This window comes from Chiloscyllium plagiosum, chromosome 3 (genome assembly GCF_004010195.1).
Source record: "Chiloscyllium plagiosum isolate BGI_BamShark_2017 chromosome 3, ASM401019v2, whole genome shotgun sequence".
Lineage (NCBI taxonomy): Eukaryota > Metazoa > Chordata > Chondrichthyes > Orectolobiformes > Hemiscylliidae > Chiloscyllium > Chiloscyllium plagiosum.
This window is the reverse complement of record NC_057712.1, coordinates 23,558,098-23,572,245: the sequence shown is the minus strand read 5'-3', so window position 1 is coordinate 23,572,245 and position 14,148 is coordinate 23,558,098. Positions and strand designations below refer to the sequence as shown.

Genomic DNA, 14,148 nt, shown 5'->3' with positions numbered 1-14,148 from the left:
GTGGTGTACAGGAGAGTGGTGTACAGGAGAGTGGGGTACAGGAGGGTGGGGTACAGGAGGGTGGGGTACAGGAGGGTGGGGTACAGGAGGGTGGGGTACAGGAGCCTTTGTCATATGCACTCAAATGACTGCACTGAAAAGTCTGTAATGTCAATGCTTTGGTGCCAGTTAGGTAGGGGATACCCTGGTACAGGTGCTTAAGCGTTTGCTAAAGAATTGAAGGAGTTTAAAAAAGTTCTCAAAGTATTTTGAACTATGTTCAGAATAAAAAGAAGTATCTTAAAAAGTTTCGCCCCTTTCACTGGTACAGGAGCCTTTGTCATATGCACTCAAATGACTGCACTGAAAAGTCTGTAATGTCAATGCTTTGGTGCCAGTTAGGTAGGGGATACCCTGGTACAGGTGCTTAAGCGTTTGCTAAAGAATTGAAGGAGTTTAAAAAAGTTCTCAAAGTATTTTGAACTATGTTCAGAATAAAAAGAAGTATCTTAAAAAGTTTCGCCCCTTTCACTGAGTCAATGCCCGCCAGGCTTCAGAACTCCAGGCCTCGCTGCCTCCTCTCACTGGCCTGTGGAAATCTGCTATTCCTACTGCTCTGGCCTACATGTGATTGGAAACGTATAGCAATGCAGTCGATTCTTGTCTGCCCTCTGCTATGGCCTGGCAAGACACAAAGGCAACTGGGGACAGATGCTGATCATACCAACGATGGCTACATCTCAGGCAAGCCCTAAGAAATTTGTTCTGCCAGTGAAAGCCAAACAGGCAACATAATTTCTCAGTCAAAATACAGCACCACAACACTTTTTCAGAACTGCATTGAAGTATATGTGTTCAAGGCAAGTTGCATTGAGTTCACTATCTTTTGGCGCCAAGTGAACAATGTTACCAACTCACTAAAGAATCAACAGAATTTTCACAAAATAAAATTCGAGACCAATATTTAGCTAAAAATAAGTGAGTTGTACTTGCATTCCATGTTAAAAACTAGGTTTGTTTGGACTACAAACTTTAAAAAAAAACCGGAAAAGATACTGCTTTAAACATTTAAACACAGAAAGACACTGCTGCTTGGGCGATGGCAAAATTACTTTGAGTTCTTTTATTTACATTTTGGCTGAAGAATATTACATTGGAATAGCTTCCCAAATCATTTCATAAGCACTCTCCAATATTTCTGTTTTGTCGCAGATGACAGGGAACCGGAAGTGACACAGAAAAACACAAATCTAGCGGAGTTCTGCTGAGAATAAAGAATTTTTGAAAAGGCCACTTACAATGTATTGAGGTGCTTCAAACGTCTGAAAGCTCCAGATGGGATATCTTTGATTTTATTGAATCGCAAATCCCTGAAAGAAACATTAAAAAAAATAACAAGGATAAATCACAACTGAGGGAATCAAGATTCTATTTTTGCTCTTTTTTTTTACTTGAAACAGGTCTTGTAAGATCTTGCGATAAAATATGAAATCCTACCATTGTGTACAAAAAAATCCTACATTTGTCTTTCCTCTCCCTCAGCCCCTCTTAGCATGGACAGCTTAGGTACAAAATATTTGCTGTACATGTTTTATTTAAACATGTTTAAATAATCTGATGGAAAGTTTAACATAAGGTATTTGAGGACTAAGGCATAAAGTCTTAAAAAATTTTAATGACCATTCATACTTTTTGCCCCCAAGACACTTTGGACAGTATTCTAATAACAGAAATTGAAATGATACAGAACATTGTCACATCAAATTGACCAAGGCCAATTTCACTACATGATAGCATCCATCTGCAAAGTGGGCTGCAAATTGTAACAGTCTGTCACTATCATATCAGCATTCAATACATGCGGCTGATTCCAGAATATGACTTGAGATGAGTGATCAATAAGGAGAAAAGACAAAAAAAACTAATCTCTCAGTGACAAAGATTATGGGAAAGTGGTGCAGTTGGCCAGATAAAGAGGCGCACGGCCCGAGGAGCATTTGGATGGTTGAATGATTCACAGAAAGCTACGCACAGTTGCCAAAAACCACAAGAGGCTTGCGTTTATCATAAAATATGCACAAACTCATGTCACATAAATGAAAGAAAAATCTGCGGATCACATGCGGTTGTCACCAGCATCTGCTTTGAAAAGCTCAAACCAACAATCCATTCTGGAGGAAGTCACAGTAGGTCTTGTCATTCAAAGTAAACAGAACTATAAGGGCATGTTATAAATCAACTTCCACCAGCAAACAAGCTGCATGGAAAATAGTCATATTCCAGTAAAACTGTATGAAATAGTTTTTATTGAAAAGATAGATTTTATGGAAAGAAACAATTACTGACATGCACTGCTCTGTCTTTCTCAAGTTTCCAACTCCAACACAGCCAAGATGACTTCGCAGTGCAGGAAAGGTTACACAAATGCCTAAAATCAAACTTTCATACAGGCCATTGCAAGTGACTGAGACGTATAGAGATTCATTTATATGACTGGTCGCTGGTTTGATCCATGTGTCTCTACAGTACAACCATCACATTCAATATTAACAAATCTGAAGGAATTGATTTCACTTTATCAAACTTTTAGTAAAATAAAAATCTGAAAAGAACTTCTGCTGGCAGAGCTCTCTCTGATCCTTCAAAATCCTTCTCTGATGTGAAGCATACAAACTAAAGGATCACTTTGTAGACATAAAGCAAGTCAGAATCAACATAGGCATGAATTAACAGGCAAATTACAGGCAGTATTAACTATGGATTACACATGGAATTGCAGAGATGACCTCACATCCCTCAGAAATGTGGAACCACACAGTCTTTCCACCTCGGCTTTCAGACTTACTCAATAAATTTGGTCCTCATGTCATCTCCAAAAGTAGTTCCATCACTCGAGTTCCCTGGAGATAATTGTTACCCAAACAGCACACTGTTGCAGAATCTCCTTAGCTAGGTTTAGAACAGTACTGACGGCACAAATTCCCCAGAACTGCCTTTTGAGCCGTCAGAACCTGTTTTGCCATTCAAATGGATCACAGCTGATCATCTACTTCAATGCAACTCTCCGGTATTACATCCTTGACATCTTTAATCTCTAGAAATCTAGCAACTTTTGTCCTGAACTTGCTCAATGATTGCATATCCACAGCCCTTTAACACGGAGAATTTCAAAGATTCGCCCTCAATAAGAAATGCCTCCTTATCTCAGACCTGGAACAAGGGGTAGACAAGATCTCCATGTTTTAGACTCTCCAGCCATGAGAAACATCCTACCTTCAACAGCCCTATCACATCCTGCAAGATATCTGTATTTTTCAATAAGATCACTTCATTCGTTGGAAATATGGAAATCACAGACCCAGTTTCCTCAATCTCAAGGTTAACATGCAGGTTCCCCCAGCAGCTAGGGAGGCAATTTCAATGCTAACCTTCATTTTGAGAGGGCTAGAACTCAAGAGCAGGAATGTACTGCTGAGGCGGTAATAAGGCTCCAGTCATTCTGCATTTGGAATGCTGTGAGCAGTTTTGGGACCTGTGTCTAAGGAAAGACGTGGAGGCCTTCAAGGGTGCCCAGAGGAGATTCAGAGGAATGATCCAAAGGATTAAGGGCATGTCATGTTCAGGATCTAGGTCTGCACTCGATGGAGTTTAGAAGGATGGTGGCTGGGTGTGGAATATCTCATTGAAAATTGAGGGCCTGGCTAGAGTGGACATGGAGAGATGTTTCCACTAGTAGGACACACTAGCACCCAAAGGCACAGCCTCAAAGTGATGTGACAACCCTTTAGAAGGGAGATGAGAAGGAATTTCTTCAGCCAGAGGGTGGTGAATCTGTGGAGGCCGAATCAATGCACGTATCCAAGATAGAGAGAGATGAGTTCTTGATTATTAAGAGGAACAAAGGTTACGGGGAGCAGTGAGGAGAACATGGTTGAGAAATACATCAGGAGGAGAAAGTGAGGTCTGCAGATGCTGGAGATCAGAGCTGAAAATGTGTTGCTGGAATAGCGCAGCAGGTCAGGCAGCATCAAGGGAACAGGAGAATCAATGTTTCGGGCATAAGCCCTTCTTCAGGATTCAGCAACACATTTTCAGCTGAGAAATATATCAGCCACGATTGAATACAGGAGCAGACCCGACAGGCTAAATGGCCTCATTCTGCTCCTATGTCTTTTTAGTATAGTGGTCTATTCAGATCATCCTAGGGATTAATTTAGTAAAACTCCACTCCATCTCCTTAATTTGAAGTCTATCCTTCCTGAGGTAAGGAGACAAAAACTGTCAATAATATTACAAGTACAGGCTCACTGAGATTCCAAAGCTAAAGTCCCCACAGTCTTACAAGATCATAAGGCTGCTCTCTGATTATAGAGATTATGATTAGATTAGATTCCCTACAGTGTGGAAACAGGCCCTTTGGCCCCAAAAGTCCACACCAACCCTCCAAAGACAACCCACCCAGACCCATTCCCTTACATTTACCCCTGCACCTAACACTATGTGCAATTTAGCATGGTCAATTCACCTAACCTGCACATCTTTGTATTGTGGGAGGAAACCAGAGCAAACCCACATAGAAACGGGGAGAATGTGCAAATTCCACACAGGCAGTTGACCGACGCAGGAATTGAACCCGGGTCCCTGGCGCTGTGAGGCAGAAGTACTAACCACTGTGCCACCGTGCCGATCAATGGTGGTGGTTTAACCTGAGGGTCACCGCACCTCAGGTGAGGGGAGAGATAGTGGCGTTTACCTCAGTCAGTGCAGGAACCGAACCTATGCTGTTAGCAAAACTCTGTATTACAAACCAGTCATTCAGTTATTTTAGCTAACTGAGCCCCCCACTGAGTAAGAGTGCAGTGTCTTATAAATTTAACTTCTATTCTTTTCCTGCTGTAACCTTTGTTCTTTACAGCAGTAGCTTCATTTGACAGCCATCTCTTTGATCTCTTCTCCAGTTCTGTTGTACCTGCAGCTCCGCTGGGTGTGTGTGGCCACACAACATCCACACTTGAACATCCTTCCTGCTTTTAGGTCAAGGTTTGCCCAGTCACATGATGGACTTTCAAGAAAATTACATTTAGTTCCTTCGCAATCATTGCAAACTCCTAAAAGTACTTTTCAACCATCCTTAAAATCTACATTTGATCTAAACAAGCTATATCAAAACAAAATCCTCACTGAACTACTTTCAGATCAAAGGGTATCACAGTGGTGCAGAAAAGGGAAGAAAGCATATTGTTATGAAGTTGTGGGGGTGTACTGTACCTTTAAGAGAGACTGGAAACTGGCACGGACTTAGAGAGGCACAGAGTGCGCTGAAATAATTTAAAATGTAAAATTTGACTGTGAAACCAATTGTAACACTGAGTTGTCATGACAGAAAAACACATTCAAATTCAGTCAATCAATCGGTTTAAGTTATGCACCGGATACCAACGTCCAATCAAATTTGAATTTGTTTTTGTATCATGACAACTCAGCTGCACAAATTCAAATTTGATTGGATGTTGGTATCTGGGGCATACTTTAAACTGATTGGCCAAATTTGAATTTAATTTGATTGAATTTGGCCAATCAGTTTAAATTATGCCCCAGATACCAAATTCCAGTCAAATTTGAATTTAGCATTTTGACAACCTCAAACCAATGAAATGATCTGATGTTTTGGGGTATAAAACCAGACACTTTGAACACTTAGCAGGAGAACTGCCGAGAACACCAACAAGTATAGACTGCTAGCCAAACAGCTCTCTGAAAGTACCTGTCCATAAGAAATTTGTGCAGCAGAACATCAAATCTGTTCTAGAGAAAAATATACTCAGGTGAGGGGAGAGATAGTGGCTGACTGGTTTTGAAACGTGATTATTTTTTGTAAATCTTAATCATTTTTTTAAAAATCGGATCAGTATTGTTGAGTGGGAGGTAAAAGATAGGTTTAAGAGAAAGGAGTTGTAAATAGTTGTTGTTTTAATGTTTTCTGTTGGACGTTAAGAATAAAGTTGTTAATTTTTATTTGAAATAGTGACTTCTGGAATAGTTCTTTGCCTCTTAAATTTAACAGATTACAGCACAAGGTGTGTGTGTGTGTCAGGTTTAAATTAACAGAGGGGTTTACCCTGTATTGTAACAATATACTAGAAACGAATACAATATACTTCAATGGCAGCCTTTGTCAGTAAGTCAGCAGTCATTGATTAATACCGGCAATGAAACACGTGAATGTCAAATAGCATTACTGCTTGAATTCAAGCAATCTCACACAGAAGGAGCTGATTACCCATATCCAAGTCAGTCATTGGAATGTGCATGATTAAGTAACAATATGCACCTTCGTACAGTGAAGTACAAACCCAATAGATAAAGAAGATGCATAATTATTAACCAGCAAGACCACTTGAAGAAAGAGAGGAGAATGAGAGAGGATCAGACAGGAAAGGGTCTCAACTCCTTGTCCCTTTTTTTTGTGGTTACACATTTATGTTGCACTTCCCTTTTTAAAAGAATTCTCCTTTGTATGGGGAATTTCTTCAAAACATGGGTAATGGCAGAAAATGCTTCTGTTCAAAACCGTTTATTCACCTGCTAAACTGGTAAATGCTGATTGCTGATCACACCTTGCCAAAGAACTTTCACCAGCTTTCCAGGCTCCAGACTTAAACAATTTAATTTAATTTTAATTGTTCTATGACAGGTGGCCGTGACTTTAGCTATCAAGGCCCTAAATTCTGGAATTCTGTTCAAACACTCTGTAACTTTCTATCTCTCTTTCCCAAGGCACTCCTTCCCCAATACTTTAGTTTCACATTTACTTCTGTTGATGCCTTGTGAGATGCCTTGGAACACTTGAGTCAAATGTATTACTGAAATACAAGCTGTGTTTAATTAAAGGGACCTGATAGTGCTACCCAAGGCATTGAGACCGAGTTCAGCTACAAGTGGAGTACACGGACATTAAAATCCAGGTACCTGTGCATGAATTAAGAGAAGTCTTTGGTTCATGAAAGAGCTTTGTAAACTCTGTGCAAACTCATGATCAATCATGAGAATGAATTGTTTGTAAATACATCAGGGTTGAACAGTCGCTGTGCATTACAGGATAAGGGTGCCAATGCTGGACAATCAGCCCGTCCCTTACAGATGTCACATCCGACAGCAGTGGAGCAACTGATGAACAACATGCAGGTAGTATCTTCTTAGAATCCCTACAGTGTAGAAACAGGCCATCTGGCCCAACAAGTCCACACCAACCCTCCAAACAGCATCCCACCCAGACCCACCCCCTACCCTATCCCTGTAACCCTTTATACCCCATGGCTAATCCCTACCCAACATACAGCACGGAAACAGACCCTTTGGTCCAACCAGTCCTTGCCAAACATAATGCTAAAATAAACTAGTTCCATATCCCTTCAAACCTTTCGTATTCATGTACTTCCCTAAGTGTCCTTTAAGCATTGTAATTGTACCTGCGTCCACCACTTCTTCAGGACGTTCATTCCACACACTCTCACCTTAAAATATAACCCCTAGGCTTGAAATCCCCCAACCTAGGAAAAAGACACCTTCCTTCAATCCTATCCGTACCCTTCATGGTTTTATAAACCTCTGTCACCTCTCAACATTCTACGCTCCAATGGAAAAAAGGTCCCAGCCTTTCTTTAGAACTCAAGGCTTCCATAGCCAGCAATATTCTGGTAAATCTCTTCTGAACCCTCTCTAGCTTAATAATACACTCCCATTAACAGGGTGACCAGAACTGTAGACAGTACCCAGAACAGGCATCACCAATGTCCTGTAAAACCTCAACATGACATCTGAACTCCTATGGGGAGAAAGTGAGGGCTGCAGATGCTGGAGATCAGAGCTGAAAATGTGTTGCTGGAAAAGCGCAGCAGGTCAGGCAGCATCCAAGGAACAGGAGAATCGACGTTTCGGGCACAAGCCCTTCTTCAGGGAGTACTCCTATACTGTACTCACAGCATCTTCTCACTCTGTCTTACCACTCCAAGTTTACTGATATTTGCATTCTCTGGAAATATTGGTGAGAACAGTTATTTAGCTTAAGGCTGTTGTAGATAAGGGAAAAGCAAAAGGAGCATTATTCAAACAAAAAAGAGCATATTATTTCTCAGAGATGATAGTTCAATTGTGAGCTTTGGACGAGAAGTGTTTTTTCAAAGAATCGCCCATCAGGGCTGTACTGTGACTCTGGGAAAGTTAGCAAATATGTTATGCTGCAAATTATCTCGTACTATCACTGGGGAGGAATTTCTTCACCCAGACAGTGGTGAGTCAGTGGAATTCTCTTGCACAAGAAGTGGTTGAGGCCAAAATATTGAATGTTTTGAAGAAGGAGTTAGTTATAGTTCTTTGGGCTACAGAGATTAACAAGTATGTGGAGAAAGCAGGGTACAGTCTACTGAATTGGATGTTCAGCCATGATCATCCTGAATGGTGCAAGAGGGCTGAAGGGCCAAATGGCCTGTTGCTGCTCAATTTTGTTTATGTTTCTAAGATTCAATTTCAATTTAAAAACAATAAGTCTGTTACCAGCAGCCTTTCGGGAAGGTTTAACCCGATTTTCACCATACCTCAGGCAAGGGCTAAGGTTGAAAAAGTGGGACCTTTGTGGTCACTTCAGCTGGTGTAGGAATGTTGATGTCACCCTGCTTCATAAACCAGCCAAACAGCTCACTGAGCTAACCAACCTTCTATTCTGCCCAGTAACTTTAATCTGAATCCTCCATTAATCGACCATTCATTCCATACTGGAAGCAGTATGTTACTGCTAGGTAACTGTTGTTGTCACCATTATTATTAGATAAGCGTCAACTCGCATGTCACTGTACCAACACTCTTCCTGATTTTGAGGGTTTTTGTGGTGCGGTGGTAGTGTCCCTACCTCTGAGCCAGGTCAACATTCAAGTCATGCCTTCTCCAGAGGTATGTCCCATCATCTCTGAACAGGTCAATTAAAAATATCCCCATGATTTTGAAGATCTCTGCCAAACCTGCTTTGCTGTGTGCACCAAGGAGAACCACCTCAGTCACTGAAATCCACCATCCAGGTACATTCCCAAGAAATCTTCTCCTTAACCCTCCATAAACAGTGATGCCCGGATTGCAAGCACTTCATTCAATTTAACACTCAGTAAGGCCAACCAGTGCAGAACAATCAGGAAAAGCCAACGTAATCTTGAACTCAGACAGCAGACACACATGTGACGAAACAGTGGTTACCAGAGCTTGAATATTGGTTTGAGTCTTGTTGAGACAGAGCGTTTCACAACACCCTGCTGCCACTTCCATGCAATGTCCACCATTCTCATCTCAATCAGGTATTGGCAAGGCCACCACAGGACTTCTGCCTCAAATGAAGACCCTGGGGACACAAGTCCTTCCTATTACTCAGCGACACCACAGAGACAGCCAGATGCAGCTGGAAGTGCAGCCACCAAGGAGGCCAGCACTGTGGCTCAGTGGTTAGCACTGCTGCCTCACAGCACCAGGGACTCTGGGTTGATTCCTGTCTCTGTGGAGTTTGCGCATTCTCCCACGTGTCTGCATGGGTTTCCGTCAGATTCTGAGAAGGAATCCTACGATTTTAAGGTTAGGACATTGCCTGTTTGTTTCTTTCTAGGAGATGGTTAGTTTTCAGTGGATAGGATACACACCTGCCTGTTGTCCAGTCTCTTGATCAGGTACTGATCACTTTTGGTCGACGGGCACTGATTACTTTTGATCGACGAGAGGGTGCAGGACTCTCTCAACCTCCTCGACAAGGTGTCAAACTACTTGCTGGTTTAATCCAAATGGCAGTCATTGATTGTCCACTTAACATCTTCCAACCGATGGTGGGGTATAAGGGTAGCGAGAAGCGCAGCATGTCAGGCAGCATCCAAGGAACAGGAGAATCGACATTTCGGGCATAAGCCCTTCTTCAGGATTCCTGAAGAAGGGCTTATGCCTGCAACATCGATTCTCCTGTTCCTTGGATGCTGCCTGACATGCTGCGCTTTTCCAGCAACACATTTTCAGCTCTGATCTCCAGCATCTGCAGTCCTCACTTTCTCCTCTGGGGTATAAGGGTAACCTACAATCCTTGCTGCCCTGGACTTATTTCAGGTGAGGTAAAGGTGACAGGATTTGAGTACACCCTGACTTCACTTCATTAGATGTCCTTGCTACCTAACAGCTCACCATCAACGGGGATTCAGCTCACTGTGTTCATTTCTGATCAGTGACATGTGGTATTTTGCTAAGAGATAATACTGAGTATAACGAGGTGCTGATATCTCAATCAAACTGACAAAAGTATTTCTGTTTAAAGTTCATATAACTAAACACCAATTACATTGCCTTCAATAATCCCTCTCTGTTTCTTCAATCAACTTAATATAAGCAGTGAAACTCAATTCACCATTAACAAATCTCTACTGGCTGTCATGCCAAACAAAAACCTAAATAACCGCAGATGCTGTAAATCAAGTAAAGTTAACATTTCAGGTCCGGTGACCGTCCCTCCGAATTCAGTTAACTTTGATGTCTCTTCACAGACGCTGCCAGACCTGCCGAACTTTTCCAACAACTTCTGTTTGGCTAGTTGTCATTCACTCCCCCACATACTTCTCAAGTAAAAGTTGTGTCTCGATTATTATTCTTCAAGGAAGGTGGTGGTGAAATAGAACTGGGTGATTTCAGCCTATTACCTTCAAATAATAATTGTCGACAGGCAGCAGGAAGCTGAGTAGGTTCAAGACTTGGGAGATTCCAGAGACAACAGTGTAAGAGTAGGTAGAGAAGTCATTGAAGGAGTTTATTTCAATTCACAGGATAAATAGAGAAGACACCAGATCAGGATAATCTCACCAAGCTGCACTGTGAAGGAGAAGCACTCAGTGAAGATCGTGTGATCAAGTTGGCTGTAGTCAGGCCAAGAATGAAGAGGGATCAAATCACTGCATTCATACAGCAAGTCATTTCATATGACTGAAAGGTTTGACACATGGAACTGCTTGAAACACAAACAGATTGTGGACAACAGCTGAGAAGAATGTACTTTTACGACGAATGAAAGCTATTGGGTATACAAATGCACAAATAAAACCTGCCAGAAGATATATGGTCAGTATCTCACTCAACTTCCATGTGTGGAGGCGAAAGAATGTTGTTTCCGAAGGTGATCCCATAAATATCATAGCATGTGGGCAGACACTTTTGTAGAAATGGAATAATGGCAGCTTTCTTTGTTAAGATGATACTGCCAAATTTATCTTATGACTTGGTTAAGGACCGGTAGCTTTCCTGTTTGAAGCAGACAAAACTTAAACTCCTAGGTACACATTAATAAAATTTAGCTACAAAATTCCAGAATTTTAAAGCAAAATAAAAATTAAATGAACTTTATAAAGTCAAAGGAATAAACAATCTAACACACTAAAATACCAAGAATTGACTCAAGGTAAATGTGAAATAATAGGCAAACTGTAGCCAAGCACACAAACTGTGACCAAGCACAAAAACCACACCATACATTGAATGGTTGATGCGACCAAGGTGGATTGGTCAGCAACCTACCCAGCCATCAATATTAAATGAGGGTCACAAAACCTTGCTAACAATGTCTTCCTCCTAAAGGATTTCAACTTTTAACATCTGAAGATCCAGCCTTTGAAATTTCAAATGTCACTCTGACTCGCATGGTTTTCATGCCTACGAAATTGCCCGTGGTTCAATCTCTTCTCCTGAGACTGTTTTTGCCTGCATTCCCAATGTTGTATTTTCATAGTGACCCCAGGTACACTCTCAACTCTTCAGCCACCCTTGAGCACAATACTACTTCTTAGAAGGGTTTCCTTTAGCCCACAGGCCGAACATAGAATCAAAAGTCTTCAGCTCATGGCTTCTTCCGAGCTTCAACTGCATTGAAACGTTTCCTGAGTTGCTCTTGAACCCTAACCCCAACTCTCTGCTGAGTTTGATTGCTTGTAGTTGTTCTGAGCCTGACCTATCTGTCTGTGTGTCTCCCCTCTCACCCGCCTCCACACAACCCCGTTATGGGACATGCCTTTCATACTACCATGACGTGCTCTGTGGTCTGAGTTTTAGCACATCAATTCACCATCAAAGCACACTATTCCCTTTAAAATCTATGGGTCTTTCAGCTGTGAAAAAAAAACTTGAATACAGCATGCACAGTCTGTGACACTGCCATGCTGAGCATTTTTGACAACTCATCAGGAATTGGAATCTTCAGCCTCCGCCCACAACTTGGTAAGTTCAGGTTTCATGGCAATATCAATTTACCAGGGTATACCCTCCACCACCCTCCAGCGGATAATTGAGTGTACCCGTAGCACAATCAGTGAATTGAACTACTAAAGCAGCACATGAGAGAGACAATGTGGAGAAGCACTGCTGATATTTTTTCAGAATTTCACAGTAAAAGATTTGCTATTTAGATCTTAAAAGTTTCCCTGTAAATTTTGGTAGAACCCACTAACAAGAATGCCTGGATAAGGCGATCCACATTCATTCTGCACTGTCATCACAGGATTGTTATGTCTATAAACAAAAGGACTAAAAGCATTTCATTCCAGCAACAGCAAAAACAACATACCAATGAAGCTCACCAGTGCTGTCGACAACGTACAGGGCGAGTGTAAAACTCATCTCGACTGGATGTTATCAAACCGTTGTGAACGCTGGGGAAAGTTACATGGTCCATTGTAGACAGGTTTGCAAATCAATGGGGTTGGGGAAGGGGCCAAAATCGCACAGATGTCTTGCCCACTAGCCACATCCCCTCTAACAACCTGGCTGTAGAAAGATTAATTCCTGGCCTCTCACCATTGCTCAGCCAGTGAATGGAAGTGGCAATGAGCAGGAAGCTCAGCAGGTAATCCTCCTTAGGGCAGGGGTGAGCTGAGGTTTTGGTGAGGTGCTGTAGGAGTGGACTGGAGTTCATCAGAGTGGAAGAAGTGAGGACTGCAGACGCTGGAGATCAGATTCGAGAGTATGGAGCTGGAAAAGCACAGCAGGTCAGGCAGCATCCCAAGAGCAGGACAGTCAACATTTCGGACATAAGCCCTTCATCAGGGTTGAGGCTCGTGAGCCGGAGATCCCTTTCCCCGCAGTCGATGATGCCCTCCAGCGCAACTCATTCACTTCCTGCATCTCTGCCCTCGAACCCCACCTCTCCAACTGTAACAACCGTAACCCGGCCCTCACCTTCCACTCCAGCAACCTCCAAATACATTGCATCATCCTCCACCATTTCTGCCACCTACAAACAGACCCCACCATCAGATATATTTCCCTCCCCTCCTCTATCCGCTTTTGGGAAAGACCATTCCCTCTGCGACTCGTCAGGTCCATGCCCTCCATCAACCCATCCTCCCAGCAGCAGCTTCCCCTGCCACCGCACAAATTGTGAAACCTGTGCCCACACCTCCCCCCTCATCTCATCCAAGGCCCCAAAGGAGCCTTCCACATCCATCAGAGTTTTACCTGCACTTCCACATATGTCATTTACTGTATCCACTGCTCCTGATGCAGTCTCGTGTAAATCAGGGAAACAAGATGCCTACTCGCAGAACACTTCAGAGAACATCTCTGGGACACGTGCACAAAGCAATCCCACCGCCCTGTGGCCGAACACTTTAACTCTCCCTCCCACTCCACTAAGGACATGCAGATTCTGGGCCTCCTCCATCGCCAAATCCTGACCACCTGACACCTGGAGGAAGTATGCCTCATCTTCTGTCTAGGGGCCCTCCAACCACATGGGATTAATGTGGTTTTCACCAGTTTGCTCATTTCCCCTTCCCCCACCTTATCCAAGATCCAACCTTCCAACTCGGCACCGCCCTCATGACTTGTTGCTGTGCTTTTCCAGCACCACACTCTCGACCCTTCATCAGAGTGGAGTTGAGTTTGATTGCAACTTTTCTAAGCAACAGGTGGGAAATCTCACCCTCCCACACAATAAGATCCAGACCTCAGTTCCAAAGAGGGAATAAGCCTTGGTCTAAGTTTACGAGCCAAACTTGCGGAATTAAGGGATGAAGAGCTTATGCTCGAAACGTTGACTCTCCTGCTCCTCGGATGCTGCCTGACCCATTGTGCTTTTCCAGCACCACACTCTTCGACTCTGATCCCCAGCAC

At 42.7% G+C, this 14,148-nt stretch overlaps 1 protein-coding gene across 3 annotated transcripts in view; it reads right to left on the bottom strand.

The window, feature by feature from the left end:
- LOC122541771 (peroxidasin homolog) overlaps positions 1 to 14,148 on the bottom strand; it is a 245,554-nt gene that overhangs the window by 139,584 nt on the left and 91,822 nt on the right. For all 3 annotated transcript variants that reach the window (XM_043678736.1, XM_043678754.1, XM_043678744.1), the window contains exon 2: positions 1,278 to 1,349. In XM_043678736.1, coding sequence (XP_043534671.1) covers positions 1,278 to 1,349 — 72 coding nt within the window. The remainder of the gene's footprint in view (positions 1 to 1,277; positions 1,350 to 14,148) is intronic.